We start from the raw sequence: 18,686 nt of genomic DNA on the forward strand, positions 1-18,686 counted from the left end.
CTGTGACACCCTGCAGGACCAAAAACAACACTTGGCAAAGGGCGGATGAGGGCGCCAACGGTCATCCAGTAAGGGGATGATGTCTCCTAAAAAACACCCATCTGGTTTGGACCGGTTCAAGTCATACCAAAGACTTTAACAATGGTACATGCTGCTTCCTTGCTTGAAAACGATAGAACACAGACAATCTCCATTGGTTGGCATCCATGGGGAGGAGGAAATTCGCTCTTGAGGAAATGCCCCGCTGCACTATTGTTATGATGTCGCTGATACCCAGAGTATCCTGGGAAGTGACAGCAGTGACTGCACTTCCCCCAAGCTGTGTGTGTGTGTGTGTGTGTGTGTGTGTGTGTGTGTGTGTGTGTGTGTGTGTGTGTGTGTGTGTGTGTGTGTGTGTGTGTGTGTGTGTGTGTGTCAGCTCTATTACGAGCCTTAGCCCAAGTATTAAAAAAAAAAAAAAAAAAATGTTGTGATGTTGCTAATACCTGGTGTATATAAAGTGAAACGTTTTGAGTATTTCAATAAATTTGTTTCTATCGATCACAAATGGAGATTATAAATTTCCAATGCCATTGTGAAAAGATCTGCAAGAGGCTATAATGCTTTCCAGTTCACAATCATTTGCACAACATTCGCTATACTGTGCTGTCTCCATCTGCACAACACTTGGCCACTGGATGCTTCCACAAGTTTGTTACCGAATTAATAACCACCTCAAAGAAACCCACGATAATGAGATGAAAATTGGCTATTAACTAAAATTTTATGACTTCTTAAAACAATTTGTGTGCAGTTTAATGACATATTTCAAGGTTTTTCCAACAATATTTAGTTGGCCATGTTTGTTACCTCCGCCACCTTAAGGTGGATGGAGGTTATGTTTTCACCGCTGTCTGTTTGTCCGTTTGTCCCTTTGTTTGTGAACAGAATATCTCAAAGTTGTGAACGGATTTGGACGAAATCTGGCAGAGATGTAGCGTATGTGACAAGGACGAAATGATTAGATTTTGGTGAAGATCCGGATTCGGATCCGGCTAGTAGAATTTTTAAAGTGATTCCTCACCATTGGGAGATGGAGCCAAAAACGATACATAGCAGGATATCTCAAAAAGTTGTGGACGGATTTGGACGAGACTTGGTGGACCGGTTGGGTGTCTGACAGGGACATTTCGATTCGATTTTGGTGAAGATCTGAATATGGATTCGGATATGAGAATTATTTAATTTTTAAAGTGATTCTTCACCATTGGCAGACGGAGCCAAAAACGATACATAGCAGGATATCTCAAAAAGTTGTGGACGGATTTGGACGAAACTTGGTGGACCGGTTGTGTGTGTGTGACAAGGAAGAATAGATTCAATTTTGGTGAAGATCCAGATCTGGATCCAGCTGGTATATATTTTTAAGTGATTCTTCACCATTGAGTGATATGGCCAACCAGGTGGAGGTGTGCTCTCTACTGAGTGCCGTTTTAGTTTGCTATGTAATGATTTGTTGAAATATTGCATGCAGTGGTAGGTGACATGCATCATTGCTGTCATTTATTCACTAGGAGAGCTTGCCTGTCACTTCGCTAACATTCGCCCCCCCACCCGGCTCCCCACTACCCCTCACCCACCTCCTCTCCCGCCCCCTCTCCTTGGCCGTATGCGCCTTGCTGCTAAAAATACCTCCCTCACACGAAATTCCCCAGCTCCCTCTGGTTATTATTTTTCCCACTTTGACAGGCCCCTCCATTTTGGGCAAGAAGAAGAAGGAAAGTCATGCCCCGCTCCACTCTCCCACCACCCCCCCCTCCCCTTTTACCCCACGTTCATCCTGATGTCCCTTCCCACTAAAAATGCCTCGTACACGATGACAGGCTGTGACAGGCCCCTCCAGTGTTTTGGTGGATGTGGGTGGGGAGAAAGGGAATAAGGAGACAAATTAACCCATTCAAAGAGTGCTTTAACCTCAGCGGTGACAAGGTAGAAAAGGAAATTGTAATACCCTCTGTCTGGTAGCGCTACACGGTACACATTTACATAGAGAATTTACGCCCCCCGCCTCCCTCCCCCCACTCTCCCGCGTGACGCCGCGGCTACATACCCCCACACACAGTTGTATTTGTACCCCGAGTTTGGAGTTTGTAACTTAAAAGATCTGGCAGAGCATAAGGAACAAGGAGAGACAGAGAGAGAGAGAGAGAGAGAGAGAGAGAGAGAGAGAGAGAGAGAGAGAGAGAGAGAGAGAAAGAGAAAGAAAGAGAAAGAGAGAGAGAGAGAGAGAGAGAATGTGAGAATGAGAGAATGAGAATATGGCGTTTATATATTTAGATGACTATCAATTACTTTTTTGTTTTAGCTGTCTCACTTTACACCTCTTATTTTTTTCTTCAGCAAGGCTGGTCGAGGACCACAGGACAAAGAAGTCTCTCAGAAAAGCTCGGCCATGCCAGCACGCGAATCTTCCCACAAAACAACCACATGCAAATCTTCAGGTCCTCCAGCACAGGAGGCATCCCCTTCACAGGTACAGCTACCGACATTTTATTCAGTACCCAACACCCCTGACCCTACTCTAACCCCTACAACTCCCCAAGCATTATTTTATCAATTTATCAACTGTCTGTCCTCCTGAGTCTGTTGAATTGTTATGTCCATATACTCCTCCAAGGAGTGACTTTTACCAAACTCCCTTGCTCTCGATCTATTATATATTGTGAACCGTGGTGTCTTTCAGTGAATTTGTGTCTCCCATTTATGGCAGCCGCTTCCCGCGCTGCTTCAGAAAAGCTTTTCACGCAGGCAAAGCTCATTGTTCACTTTTGAAATGATGTCCATGAAATTTTAGATTAACCTTTTTTAAAGGCCATGAAGTCCTTGCTACATATTCATTGACAGGTGCGTTTGTGTTTTTGTTTATTTGTCGCACTACTCCTTGCAATTCTGGGCCGATTACATCCAGATTTGCTACATAGCATCAACATGACCCCATTTATTGTATGGGGGTGTTTTTATCTTTGTCGGTGGTCTTGGGGAGGGGGAGGGAGGGAAAGGGAGGGGAGGGTGATGCAAATTCTCTGTGTAAATGTGCATTGTGTAGCGCCACCTCCAGGTGGGAGAGGGTATTACAAATCCCACTCTTTACACTAGTATTCCTGTCCCCACATTTTCCAGTACAGTGAGGTATTTTGAATTATAAGCAGTAGGCATGTTTTTGCTTCATGCACGTAACCAAGGTTTTTTTTTTGGGGGGGGGGGGGGGGGGGGGGAGCTCTCAGTTGCCTATACGCCACCCAAATAAATGTGTGTGTCAGAGGAGCATGTTTCATGCTTGGAACAAGATCGCCCATCGGGCGGGTACTCTGCTAGTAATTTAAATTGATAGATTAATGTAAACTTATCCCATCACCTAGGACAGGTACTTTTGCTTGTTATCGATAAGAAGGAAGCCTACTTATCAGTAAAGCAGTGTGATCTTTAATTGCTGATGCTTCAATGATGGCTGATTGTCTTTCATTGCTGATCTCATTATTGATAACCTCTTTCTTATTGATAACTGTTCACTAGTTTGATTTTGGACTTGAATCGCTGATCACTAAATATGTTGCTTCTGCTGATCGATCAACATGTGACATCTTTTTTTTGCAAAAGCTATTACTTAATTCATAATTAACTCAAAAACTGTTTGTGTGCAGCAGAAACGGACTGCTCCAACAGAGACTGCTGACCCTCTGTCTGCAAAGCGGTCACGTGTCTCCCACCTCACAAGCCGTGTTTCTCCATCTCAAAATGGTTTCCGTAGCAGCTGCTCACCTGATAAAGCAGCGGCACCACAAACTCAAATTCAATCATCCAAACCATCTACAGCACAGCCAGAATCTCAACCAACACAGACCCTGGAGGCTCACGGCGCAACTGCGCCCATCCACTCCTCAGGAGAATCGTTACCAGTGGACAAGGAAAGGACAGAGGAAAAGGTGCAAGATGCAGTGGGTACAACAGGGGGAAAGTGCAGCCCAAACAGGACAGAGAATTCACCCTCATTTGCTTTAGCTGTTGCCACAAAAGATCAGCCAGCACAATTGGACGGTGCACACTTGCAATCACACAAGAAGAACAAGAAGCACAAGGAAAAGGAGCGCGAACGGAGGAAGGAAGGAGACGAGCGGAACAGGCGTGGACTCCTGGAAAACATTGAAAACTTGAGGGAGCCGAATAGACTCAGACCGGAGCCCAGCAAAGGTGACAAGAATAATGTAGCTCATCGATATTTTGGGTTTTGTGTATCAGTTAGCATCAAATTATATGTGTCAGGGTTCCTTAACAACACAAGTTGGGTGCAAAATTGAATAAGCTACTGAATACACATTCCAGCCATGCTGTGTGTTTCATCACCAAGGCATGCTCACTGTTCAGAAATGCCTCCATGGTTTTGACTTGCATTGATTTAATGAGCTGACCAGACTGCTAGTGAGAATCATGGGTTGTTTTCAGAAATATAAAAATAAAAGCTACAAAACAAAAGAAAAGCGATAATTCATCCAAAATATGAACAACTAACTTATCGGGCATGTCGAAAAAATTCATCGTCATCATGCACCATGCCTCTGTACAAAACATCGGTGCTGCATAAGCAGTTTCTTGGCTAGAGTTATAATCCTGGATGGATTGCCACTCCGATGTAGGATACTCGACCTATAGTGTAGGAATTTTGAACTTGGCCTGGGTACCGGCGATAGCTCGTCTGTTTTGTAAGGGAGACAGTGGGATAGACAGTGGGATTTAATATCCACCAACTAATGGCGGCAGATGGGATACAGAGTTTAACTTCTATTGAGGGACGGCACACACCGATGAATCACCCTGCCTACAAAACACCAGGATGATAGTTCATTGCTGGGCCGAGATTTGAACCCAAGCTGGGCAGCTTAAAGGTGAGTGTGCATACCTCTCGGGCCTAGGCTATTCTGACAGGCCAAATTTTTTTGGCCATTTCAAAGTGTTTCAGAACCATAAACATTTCTTCTGTTCCAATGGTATCAGGAAGCTCACGCAGTGCTGGGGGAAAATATCTAATGCTGCCAGGAAAATCTGGAGGACTTTTGACTCCCCCAATATACTGTAATGCTTCGTAGACAATATGATAATGAAGTGGTAGCAGCACGACAACAAAATAGTTTTTAACAAATAGACCGTTACATCCATCATTAGCAAGAGGGATGATGGGATCAAAATAAAATGTTGCAAGAAACCATTTTTGGGATGCCACTCAGCAGTGAGTTGTTGGTAGGAACTTTGTCATGTCTGTGTGATAATGACGGTCGTGCAAATGAAATATCGAATGGCTATGAAGTCTACATTGAATTTGTGTGACAAATTCGCACTCGTAGTCATTTGCAGTTTTGGACATGGGCACATGAATCACTTTTTGATCAAATGTAGAGTACTTACCTTGCGCTAGATAACCTCGTTTAATTTCAACCGAGAAAGAATGATCATGTCCACATTTCTGACACTGGCATCCATTTTCTGCAATTTCAGGAATGATAAAATAGTGATTCTCCAAAATAATCTGTTCAACATGGCTCATATTTGCTTGAGCGAGAGCAGCCGGTTGCAAAGAGAATGCTCACGATTGCTCACCGATTCACAATGTTGAACTCACTGCTCCGTTTAAATGCACAACTGCTTTGGCTTTATCTAGAATGAACCGCCCTCGTAAAAAACATTCCTCGTGGAAACTTTTTTTTTTTAAAGCTTCAGCAGGCGATGATTACAGTACAGATGTAATGCTCCAATAAGAGAACATTTCAGATGATGCTTGATTCTCAGTAATGTAGGAACAAGTTAATACTTTAAACTCTGATTTGGCAAAAAACTAAAATGTCCAAGAAAATAGTTTGTAACCCACCAATTTCTGTTTTATTAATTTATTTATTCATTCATTCATTCTGAACTGGGGCACTGGCTCATGGAGGAGTCTGCACATAAATCCATTGCAGAACCAGGACATTAGTGGACATCAATGCCCTTCTTACATGAATTGCAAGCATATTGGTAGATTGCTACCTTTTTGTGGGGCTTGAACCATTTTGTGTAGGCTTCTGAACATCATGAGTCATCATTTCAGATAGGATTTTAATCTGTTTAGGATGGCTTTTAATTTAGGATGCATAGAAGCATAACAACCAAACACAGTAAAATTCAAAGAACACAACGTCATTGTGTCACAGCTTTCTAAATATGTAGAGATCGTGCATTTGGAAAAAGTACAAAAACACAACCAGCTAAATATGAACAAAAGATAGCAAATGCTCAGAAGTCACACGTTTCATTCACAAATTAGTGTGTGTGTTTGTGCTTATGTATGTGTGTACACATATGTTCAGGGATATAGGTACTTGCAAGGCAGCACCACTGATGATGCAGCTTTAGCAATACTTCACCATTATATCACTTTTTTTGTTATTGCACACCGCACCTTTGCTATGCCATCTCCAGGCATTGCAAATCGTCATTGCCGGGCACCGAAGGGGGCTCGGCAGTGACGCACGCTGAAAGGGAGTACTCAGTTGTACACCGCACCTTTCCTATGCCATCTCCAGGCATTGCAAAACGTCATTGCCGGGCACCGAAGGGGGCTCGGCAGTGACGCACGCTGAAAGGGAGTACTCAGTTTTCACTCTGGTTGTTTGTTTTCTTGTTTGTTTGTTTGTTTGTTTTCTTTCTGGTTTGTTTGTCCGGGCGATATCTCAGCCACCCTTTGAGCTAGGAAGCTGAAATTTTGGAACAATAGTGAGCAAGTCCTTTGTCAGAAACGGTATTTTTTTGTTTTTTTGATTAATCAATTAATTGAGGAGTTATTTAATTATTAGCGATTAATTAAGTACTTATTTGAATGAATGAATGAATGAATGAATGAATTAATTATTTAATTAATCAAATTTCCTTTCTCTTCTGACCATTAACTCAGGCACCTTTTGAGTTAGGAAGCTGATATTTGGACATGCCAATGACCAGGTGATTTGGCTGCAAAGGCTATTTTTGATTTATTAATTAATCAATTAATCGATTAATTATTTAATTATTCGATTAATGACTAATTTTTTTTTTTTAAAGTTACAGATTCTGATGAAATGGTGGTGGTTTATGTGTTCTATGACCGAATTGATTAATAATTTAATTTTTTTATGATTATTATTTATTTATTTTCATTATTAATCATTTATTTATTTTCTTTCTCATTTGGCCAATATCTCAGGCACCTTTTGAGCTCGGAAGCTAATATTTGGACATGAGTGACCAAGTGATGTGGCTATCAAGGATATTTTTGATTTATTGATTAATCATTTAATCAATTAATTATTTATTGATTAATTGATTAATTATTTATTGATGAATCAATTAATTATTTAATTTTTTATTAATGCCTTATTTAATTAAATTTCTAAAAGATACATCTTCGGATGAAGCACTAGTGGTTTAGTTATGCTATTAGCCAATTGATTAAGAAAATATTTTGTGATAATCTTTTATTGATTTTAATTATACAATTAATCAATCAATTAGCGTACACCTCACCCTCCCAATGCAGTCACTAGGAGCAGCACTGCGGTATTGCTGGGCGCCAGAGGCACCCCGGCAATGCCGCGCTGTAGGATATTTAATTATTTGGCATGGGGGCGGTGTACTTTGAATGTATCTGTACTTGTTTTCTTGTTTGTTTCTTTGTTTGTCCGGGCGATATCTCAGCCAAATTTCGGCACAATAGTGAGCAAGTCCTTTCTCAAAAACGTTTTTTTTGTTTTTTGATTAATCAATTAATTGAGGAGTTATTTAATTATTAGTGATTAATAAAGTACTTATTTAATTAATCAAATTTACTTTCTCTTCTGACCATTAACTCAGGCACCTTTTGAGTTAGGAAGCTGATATTTGGACATGCTGATGACCAGGTGATTTGGCTGCAAAGGCTATTTTTGATTTATTAATTAATCAATTAATCGATTAATTATTTAATTATTCGATTAATGACAAAAAAATTTTTTTTTTTTAACTTACAGATTCTGATGAAATGGTGGTGGTTTGTGTTCTATGACCGAATTGATTAATAATTTAATTTTTTATGATTATTATTTATTTATTTTCATTATTAATCATTTATTTATTTTCTTTCTCATTTGACCAATATCTCAGGCACCTTTTGAGCTTGGAAGCTAATATTTGGACATGAGTGACCAAGTGATGTGGCTATCAAGGATATTTTTGATTTATTGATTAATCAATTAATCGATTAATTATTTAATTATTCGATTAATTACTAAAAGAAAATCTAAAAATCAGTTACAGATTCTGATGAAATGGTGGTGGTTTATGTGTTCTGTGACCGAATTGATTAATAATATATTTTTTTAATGATTATTATTTATTTATTTTCATTATTAATCATTTATTTATTTTCTTTCTCATTTGGCCAATATCTCAGGCACCTTTTGAGCTGGGAAGCTAATATTTGGACATGACAGTGACCAAGTGATGTGGCTATCTGTACTTGTTTTTGATTTATTGATTAATCATTTAATCGATTAATTATTTGTTGATTAATCAATTAATTATTTAATTTTTTAAATAATGACTTATTTAATTACATTTCTGAAAGATACTTCTTCGGATGAAGCACTAGTGGTTTAGTTATGCTATTAGCCAATTGATTAAGAAAATATTTTGTGATAATCTTTTATTGATTTTAATTATACAATTAATCGATCAATTAGCGTACACCTCTCCCTCGCAATGCAGCCTCTATGAGCTGCACTGCGGTATTGCCGGGCGCCTGAGGTGCCCCGGCAATGCCGCGCTGTAGGATATTTAATTATTTGGCATTGGGGCGGTGTACTTTGAATGTATCTGTACTTGTATTATGTTTTTTTAAATTTTGCTCAGTTTTATACAATGTCTCTGTATAGCGATTGTCTACCCCCTCCCCCATCCCCTTGCAATCACCTCCATATTTTCATAATTTTGATTGCGATGGGATTGGTCAAAGGATTTGCAGATGCCGTATAACATAAAGAAATGTAAGATGCTGAGGTTAAGTAAGAATAATGAAAGATATGCAGCAATGCAGTGCCAGGGAGCTATAGGTAAAGCAAACAGGGTTTTAGGTTCTATTCACCTGTGGATAAATTATAAATCAAAAGAGGTAGTTTTAACACTTTTGGAGGTTTTGAAGGTTTCAGTGTGTGGCCTCAGAGATGGTTCAGCGTAGGGCCTTGGGGTTCAGTGTAGGACCTCAGAGAGGGTTCAGCAAGGGTTTTAGAGAGGGTTCAGCAAGGGTTTTAGAGAGGGTTCAGCATAGGGCCTTGGTGTTCAGTGTAGGGCCTCAGAGAGGGTTCAGCATAGGGCCTTAGAGAGGGTTCAGCATAGGGCCTTAGAGAGGGTTCAGCATAGGGCCTTAGAGAGGGTTCAGCGCAGGGCTAATAGATTGATCCTGAGCCAACTAGATTAAGCTATGAGTGTTGAATGAGAAAGGACATTTTACATCACAAAGGAGATGATTTGGATGGGATTTCATTTCTTAGATTTCTTAAAGATAATTTGCTACCATCATGGCTTCATGCTTGGTCTCCCAGTTTGACAGGTTCATGTTCACAATATTAAACTATTAACACGTGTTGGAGCAGCAAGCGATGAGTGACCTTGGAGAACAAAAATAACGCATTTAAGCAAGGGTTTTCTTGATTGAATGTAAGGAGTATTTGAACTTTATTGATTTGACAGACAAAAATGTTGGGCTACCAGGGCATTTTAAAAGAATGAAGGCCTGCACTATATTTCATGCATTGCTGATCGTTGTTTGAAGTGCAGTGTATGCCAAAACTTTCTCATTAAGTGCCTCATCCCAGTGTCCTTTTTCTACAGATAACATGGACAGCAAATCATCTTGTAATGTCCAGTTGTCTTCTTCTGACATGCCTGACTATATTTCGTGAGTGATTTGAAATTTTACGATTATAAGGTTTTGCTTGAGGGATGAATGATTGAGGGGTTTCTTGGTTGACTACTTAAGAGTACTGTGTTTTGTTGCAGAAGTTTTCAGCCAATCAAAAACTTGGAGCAGCGACAGGCTTACAAAAATGCATTCAATTCTGAATATGGAGAATATAGACGTTTGCATGCTGACATCGAGCATGTAACACAGAATTTTGTGCAACTTGACAATGAACTACGTAACCTGCCACCAGGCTCTGATGAGTACAAGGTAAATGGTTACACTCATTCTGAACCTCACCTTCAACTATCCGGACGTATATGCAAAAGGTTTATACCATCCACATTCTGTAATGGCTTTACCATCATTGCAAATGGCCAGGTGCCTACGCATTCTTGTATTAAGATTTCAGATTTCGTATATTAAGCATACCAGTGAAGAACCTCCTTCTTATGGACAAGTTAATTGCTCTATGTTTATGCCGATGGCTTTTTTTGTGACTTGTAATACTGGCTTCTACCACGTGGCACTATATGATACAAATTTACAAAGAGAGAATTGGGCCCTGCACCCTGAACCTCTGAGATGATGAAATCTTTTTTTACCGCTTAAAACCTTCCTGAGTACAACCAGCAGTTTTCAACTCATTTTGTCAAGCGGTTCAGGAATGCATAGAAGTCTAACAAACGGACACTTCTTTATTTTCATGCTGCGTACAAAAGTCTGAGACGCATTCGGGAGTTACATTATATGGATGTTATGAGCATCAACAATTTACTCGGCCTTCAATAGTGTTTTATACTATTATAACTACATCGACTATTAATGCAGCTTAGTATGGGTGAGAAACAAACACACACACTAATTTGTGAACACCATCAGATTCCAACTTTAATATCCATATCCAATATCTTACTATAATTCACCAAATGTCTGTCCGTCCGTCTGTTCCCAGGTGCCGCAAAAACGGCCAAACCGATCGCAACGAAATTTTGGGTGGGTAATCCTGGGACCCCCTGTGGAGTAAAATAGGCTATATTGTTTTTCCAATTTTTCCAATTTTCCAGTTTTTCCAAACACGATGGAATAATATTTACCAATATGAACAGTGACGTGGCTTTTATTGAAATTCTACAAATACTGTTTAGATTTTGATGATTTGCGTGTGATATGATTTAACGGATGTTTATATAAATCATTTAAAATAAAAAAGCCTTCAATTTCTGATATTTTGCCTTTCCATTTGGGCCTCCCAATTGAAGCCCCGCCCATAGGATGGGTACCGTTGCTAGTGGAATATAATATGGGCTCAAAGCTGAGATATTACCATTGAGCTATTTTCTGATTGTGATCATGGTGATTGCCAGGTTTACCTCCTATAGGCAATACCAGCTACTGCCTTGTATTAAAACGAATGAACTTTAGCAAAGCAATCTGTCAACAATATTTCTATGCCTTTGTCTTCTTCAATAAAGTTCATATTCAATGAATGTTGAAAGCTCACTGACTCGCTTTCAGAGAAGATGCCTTTTTGAGATATTGTTCTCCTGCCAGGTCAATCGCAGGGAGCCTTTTGTTTGGCATGTTATTGAAAAAGATCCGTTTCCATTTTAGATCTCCATGCGCGTTGTTACGATTATCATCTTGGTCCTACCTTTGTGAACATCAATCCATCAAAAGTTGAGAAAACCGACGAGCAATTGTGTACAGAAAAACTCTAAAATGACCATTTCATGGCATAACACTTTAACTTAAATGGTATAAGCAGTATATGGCAATGTGACATGGTTGCTCAGAGGTAAAGTGGCCTGTTGACAGTCTGGGTTAGTTTCCCAACCAAATAAAAAGGTCATTCAGGTGCTTCGCAATCATGCTGGTGCTCTTCTGTTTCCACTTTCAATCCTTTATCATTGCTAGAATAAATACGCCGTTGTTTGGAGGGACAAGAAGCCAGGTGGCCCATCTGCTAGCTTTCATTGGTGGATGTTACAGATCTGCATTGCCTTTCAGAAAGAATTAACCATTGTGTGCTGGTACCCTGGACAAATTCCGCATTCCTTTCCAAGCCTACAGCTCCTTGTGACAGAGTGATGACCTGTCTAGCTTTGGTTCTTGGCCATGGAAACTGATTTCGCAGAAACGATGCTCTAGCAACAGAGGCGCATGGTCATCGATGGGCAATGGGCATGCCACATTCTTCTACAACTGTAATAGGCTTTATTCAAGCCTTTTGCTAATAAGGGCATTAATTGACACTAATTTCTTACATCTATAATAAGTAACTATTCTTTATTTTTTAAATTATTATTATTATTTTTTGTATACAGGATCGAGGCTCGTGAAAGAGCTAACATTTATCAAACCAAAAAAATCAAACAGACACACAAAACATATAATAAGGGGAGCGGTAGACAAGATGGGGAGAGGAGGAGAAGCACACAAACACAACATTTGAGAGCAGGAACATCGGGAGATCTGTTGGAGGGAGAGGGCTTGGTGGGAGGAGGCGTGGGGGTTTGAAGTATAAAACACAAGGACACTGCAAGGACTTCCAGGAAAGAAGTTGGTATTTCAAAAAAGTGGATCTGGGGTGAAATTAGCGGGGGTAGAAAAGATCAAGGTTTTGGATGGGGGAAGATAAGAGATGGTGGTGAACAGCTGTTTTAAAGACCTGGAGGGTGCAGTGGGATTGAAGAGAGTGAGGGAGTTTGTTCCAGAGGCGGGAGAAAAGAGGAATGAAGGAGTGAAGGTGAGCAGAGAGTCTTGATTTTGGCAGTTTAACCATAAGAGGGTTGCAGGCAGATCTTGTGCGACCTGTAGGAATATTTGGGGGACAGAGCCCAGAGAGAGCTGGGGGAGCAAGGCCATAGAGGGGTTGGTAGAAGACAGAAAGACCACCAATACAGTAAACAATGTCTGTAAACAGTTGGATTTGGTTGAGAGCCAGCAGTTAATGCCAGATGGGTCACTTTGATCCTGATCGAGTGGGTCACCGGCTGCCTGTGATAACCACCTGACTGTGGATCTTTGTCTATCGTATACAGTGCCTTCAGAATGTATTCACACCCATTGGCTATGACACACCAAATTGAGCTCAGGTTGATCCAATTTCTTTTGATCATTCTTGCGATGTGTCTCCAAATTGATTGGAGTCGATCTGTTCACCTGTATTTCATTAAGCTCCCCGTATGCCCGATGAGAGTTAAGTTGCATCCTCTTGCTGCAAGGTGAACTAATGGTGGTTTTGATTAATTTTCAGGTTGTCCATGATCAAGTCTTGCAGGAGTACAAGAAGATAAAAAAGGTAAAATGTGTAAACCTGCCATCTGCCTATAGTTTTCTGTATTTATAGACATTGTGGTTTTTTCCCCTTTGCAGGAGCAAGGCTCATGGAAGGGCAGGGTCGAGCTGACAGTGGAACAAACATCAAGGGAATGAATGAACAGGAAAAGAAGGCAGGGGGGAAAGGAGGAAACACTGCATTCAATAAGTAATATTGTTGAGTTAGGAAAGGTTCATGGGGTAATAAAGACCATGGGTCAGACTTGGGGATGAGAAGAGATGGCAGTGCACTGACTGATTGGTTGAAGCTCTGGAGGGAAGAGTGAGATAGAACAGCCTCTGTAATGTGGTTCCATCGATTAGGAGAAGTGTGGAATAAAATAGTTGAGGTGTGCAGTCAGCCTAGATTTTAGTACTTTAAACAGGAGAGGGTTACTGGAATAACTCATGCATCCCATAGTGGATTGGGGGAGGGGGGGAGGCTGTTTGAGGAGGAAAATAACAGATAGCAGAGGTAACAATATCTGAGAATAAATGGTAGAAAACAGAAACCACTGACCTGCCTGCAATGTGACAGCAACAGACCCTGTCTTTCAGCCTTGTCACAGGAGATACCAATAATTTTGAGAGCTTTAGATTGCACAGAATCCTGAGGTGCCAGCCCATAACGAAGAGCAGTACTCCATTTTGCTACAGACAAAGGCCTTGTAGACTGTGAAGAGCTCTGATTTTCCAAGGAAAGAGTTGGATTGATAGATAATGCTCATTCTGCGGATGGCTTTAGAAGCCAGCTTTGCTATGTGGTTAGCCCAGTAAAGGTCATGGTTGATGGCGCGGCCTAGAAGTTCAAGAGACCGATTCTCTTCCCATGAATGACCAAGGAAATAGATAGATGGATTTATTTGATTGTCTTTCTGAAGCGATAGAGTGAGACTGGGATTTTCCTGGAGTGAAGGACGTTCTATTTATCAGACCGGAATTTAATAATTTCCAGATCACCAGAGACAGACTCACAGCTACTGTCTGCGTAGCAGAGGGATGGGCGACTGTAAAACACAATGTGGAATAATCTGTAAATAATGAGGGTTTTTAAGAGCATCGGAGAGGTCATTTATATAGACAAAGGACAAGACTGGGCCTAAAGCATTGCCTTGCGGAACTAAAGCCTCCACTGGGATAGGGAAGGAGATGTTTCCATTGAGGGCAACATGTTTCCTGCGTGAGGAGGGTGGGGGAGTGGGAGGGATTCAGAAATCCAAGAATGAAGGCGGTTGGCCTTCAATGCCATGGGTAGAGAGCTTGGCAAGTAAAGCAGGATACCAGACTGTACCAAATGCCCAATATATGTCCAGGGAGACCTTCATAACTTATAATTTGAGATTTCTGCTATTAAGGCTTTATTATTTGTCAAAATCACACTTTAATGTGCTCCAGGTGTCACAAAAATGCTACAAATTATCTTGGAATAATATGGTTTTTCCACACTTGTTGTGCTCTGTTTACACTTTGAATCCTTTGTCAAATTGATTGTAATTGACTGACTTCAAGTGAGCACATCTCATCGACCTTGATAAGGGGCTAGAAATCTGATTGGTAGTCATCATTGCTAAAGCGTCTGTAAACAGTAGTCGTGTATAGTTTTCTTAGAGGTTCTTATAACCTTTAACTGTGGTCCATGCCTGCTTTCCTTCTTTACAGACCAACCCCAATTACTACGAGGACAAGCGTCGCTGTCAATACCTACACCAAAAGCTGGCGCACATCAAGCGGCTCATAGTTGAATATGACCAGGGAGCCGTTAACGTTTGGTAGTGACTTTTCGTCAGTGGGCCGACGATCCTGTTTCGCCTCCTTTGGTTTGCTGTGGCCTTAGTACCGGCACACTCAACCTACGCATCCCCGTTTCATGTCTCACATGAAATGGTCAATGCTTTAAGATGCCACAATTTTCCCTCACCACCTATCTTGCAATTTTGTCCTCTGCTGCCTTGATCTTCTCAATGTTGAATTTAGTCCAGGAAAGTTCTACACAACCCATTTCTTCCTCTGCCTGTCCTTCTACAATGGGTTTTTCCACCCATCGCCATCACTGCCTCACTCTCCAGCCTGCATGGACAAACCAGTCCCTCACAATAGTGAAACTGGGGTTATTGGGTCCAAGCGTCGGCCCATTGCTCTTACGTCACTGCCTGTTGCCAAATGTGCCGAGCGTTTTTCTGTTCAACTTTTTGCTTCTGCTGACTTCACAAACTAGCTTCTTGCATCGAAAAAATATCTGTGCCAGCTTTCACATAAAATGTTATCTCTTTACCCAAGTAACTACAGATCAGTGTGGTATTGCCTTAAGGGATCCAGTAGCAGATCCCAAGGCACTGACCTGGCTCTTTTGTGGAGCTTAACAGATGCCATAATGCTGCTATTCCTCAAATTTTTCTAACATGCACCAGTGCGATACCATCCGTAATCCAAAGAAGGACTAAGAAATGTGACCTGCCTTCATTAAAGCCATGATGCTTTCAGATTTATTTAGGGGGAAAAAGGGGAAAATGCACTTTGCTGCTTTTAAAACTCATTCCCAAACTTGGTGGCCCGTTTGTGCTACCTCTGTTTTGCTGCTGCTGCTGCTGCTGCTGCTGCTTTGTCTTGCTGTTTGGGGTGGAACAATGACTTATCTTTGCTGTAATTAGTTTGAGTACCAGTACACTGTGCTGGTGCCTATACCCTTGCAAACTTGTGTGAATCTTCACAACCCCCTCACCTTTTCTTGCTTTATCCCTCACTCATATCATGATCTCAGCACCTTTCCCTGCTTCATTCGTTGGAGAAGAAGGCAGAGTAATGCGAGAAGCCTTAGAGACGTCGTCAATTTTGCCACCTGACCGTTGGGTCCTGAGCAACGAGACTTGGCAGTAAACGTTTGTTGTGGTTTTCGTAACGATCCACACGTCATGCTGTCCCACTTGTGCACATATCACGCTCATCCTCTTGTGCAAGGAATTGAGGTTCCTGTTAGTTTGGGGGTGTTGGATGTGACTTTATCTTGCCCGAGCACCCGCTGGAAGTAACGGGGTTTCTAGCCGCTCTGGCAGCTCCTGCATTAGTGTGCTTTTAAGAGATCCTCTCCATACCTCTGATTACCAAGTCTTTTTCTTGGATCAGCTGCCAAATGAGAACAGAAAAGGAGCTAATTGATATTTTTTGGTGCTCACTGCTTGCATCTCCATTTCAGCAGTTTTCTTTCTCCTGTTTACCAGGGTCTTCCCCTTACCTCTTTGACAAACCCACGTTAGCTCCTCCCTCCCCCTCTATCCCAGCACCCACCACACCCAGCTGGAGAACTAACCAGCCTGGGCCAGTTTGTTGCCATATTTGCTGGGTGACCAAACTAACTGTGAACTTTGCGTGAATGTTTGTGAGAAACTATCGCTGTGCTCTTTTGTGTTTCGTTTTGTTAAGCCAAATTGTAGTGGAATTTTCTCTTTTCTTCTCTAGCCGACTGTACAGCTGTGAAACTACATAGTGACACTCACCAACAAGCCTCGTGGCGGTTAGTGACTTTTCCTCTTAGTGTTAATGATTGTGCTGCACGTTGGCACGGATCCGAAGAATTCTTAATGACCTGACTACCCCCCACCTCATCCATCAACCTTAACTGTTTTCCTTTTTTGCCAATTGAAAGTGATACATTGATTTTACTTCGTTTGTGCCACAATCAGGCCATTTACAGGATAAACGATGGATTTCATCGACTGAGAGCCAATAGGAGTATGTTAACCGCAAAAGGTGCCTCCTTTTGCTCCGACGTAGTGGTAACGCTCGAAACGTCAGACGCACTTCGCTTCCCACAGCGGCAAACATGCTCCTGTCGACAGTACGTTGATTACAATCAATTGTTCAACTTGTAAATGTACCGGATACAGACTGACATTTCCCTTCACAAAGACTGGTATTTCATTGCATATTTATGTGATAGTTTAAAACTTTTGCAGTCGTCATCAATGTTATAGCCAACTTATACCTTCAGTTTTAGTTGATCCGTTTGAGTTTGACTTTTTTGTGAAAATTGCAAGGACACCTTGTTCAGAGGCCTTGATCAGTTACACACACACGCACACACACACACACACACCCTGGATAATTCCTAACTTCCATGTTTTTTTTCTGGCCTCAAATTATTGACGCCTGTATTTCTAGTTTCACTTTCAAAACGAAACTTTAAAGAGAATATTTTAAAGCATGAAAAACTTGAGCGCAATTTTAGCTTGTACTGGATGAAAAAGCGAATTTTTTTTTTTGGGGACGCAATGAAAGTATGTACAAACTATATATTATAAAAAAAAATTATTTCTTCTTAATCTCCTTTGGGAACTCGAGTTCTGAGGGTAAAGTTTTGTTTGAAACAAGGTTCATGCATGCACGATTTCCAGCAACTCATCCGTATTAAGTGTTGGGGGAATGCTTTGGGGAGAGGACTTAAGTGTTTAACTTATTGACTTCTACTTGTACTTTCCATCTCCTAATGCACAGGAAATTACAATTGCATCAACATGTGATTGGCTGTGCAAAGTAAAAGTCTATTGCTGTATTTCACGAAAGTACGATTTGGATTGTTGTTCATGACTAAACAGTTTGTTTGTTTCCTCCCCTCTCTGCCTCCCCCCTAGTTATTTCCTTCATATGTAAACCGGAATCTACTGCATTTACATGGCACTTTCTTGTCTCATTTTTGGATTTCCGAAATATGCACATCATACACTATATTATGCATTATTTAGTTGCTGTAATCCCTGAGTGGTTGTGTAAAGACGGGACAGACACTTTTTACATGGTATTCATTTGGTATCTGACAATGCAATAGGAACCGACTTAAGGAGGCAATAATGCAAATGTAAAATTGAATGACTTATGATAATATGCAGATTCTATTTTTGTCTTTAGATGATAGGATACGTTGCTGGTGGAAATCCATGAAGGCTTGCAAACATCCCTATGCCTGGAATATGTTCTGGTGCCATAATTCTCGTTCCTATCTCCAGTATTCTACCGATGGTTTTTGTCAAACCTTTGGTCATTGGCCTCAAGATTAGTTCCGAAGTCAGAAAGGGTGATTTGAAACACCTCTGCTTCCAAAAGATTCTCAGATTCTACCCACGAGCCTCTTCCTATCCCACGTACCTGCACAACTGGCCATTCAGCACACGTTTTGATGAATCATCACAAACGTGTTTTGCTCCGAAGTGTTTCTGTCCTTTGGAATAAAGTTTACTCATTGCAGAGTGCTCGTCTGAGTGGCGCTTTAATCACAGGCGATATGCCTTGCAAGTACAGGTACACTCCAAAAGTGATCATGAATGTATTTTAAACATAGCCTTGAAATAAACCCATCGTCTGGCAAAGTTCATCATTACCCAATATTGAAAGTCTCATT

General features: G+C 41.0%; 1 protein-coding gene across 2 annotated transcripts in view; it reads left to right on the forward strand.

The window, feature by feature from the left end:
• Positions 1-18,665, forward strand: part of LOC137431231 (RNA polymerase II elongation factor ELL) — a 126,038-nt gene extending 107,373 nt beyond the window's left edge. The window contains exons 7-12 of one of the 2 annotated variants that reach the window (XM_068122325.2): positions 2,380-2,512; positions 3,681-4,227; positions 9,907-9,973; positions 10,075-10,246; positions 13,236-13,280; positions 14,957-18,665. In XM_068122325.2, coding sequence (XP_067978426.2) covers positions 2,380-2,512; positions 3,681-4,227; positions 9,907-9,973; positions 10,075-10,246; positions 13,236-13,280; positions 14,957-15,070 — 1,078 coding nt within the window. In that variant the 3' untranslated portion in view covers positions 15,071-18,665. The remainder of the gene's footprint in view (positions 1-2,379; positions 2,513-3,680; positions 4,228-9,906; positions 9,974-10,074; positions 10,247-13,235; positions 13,281-14,956) is intronic. The other variant, XM_068122326.2, reaches the window with a different exon arrangement.
• Positions 18,666-18,686: the final 21 nt, after the last annotated feature.

The sequence above is a fragment of the Myxine glutinosa genome, chromosome 7, assembly GCF_964187855.1.
Source record: "Myxine glutinosa chromosome 7, kmMyxGlut1.1, whole genome shotgun sequence".
Taxonomy (NCBI): domain Eukaryota; kingdom Metazoa; phylum Chordata; class Myxini; order Myxiniformes; family Myxinidae; genus Myxine; species Myxine glutinosa.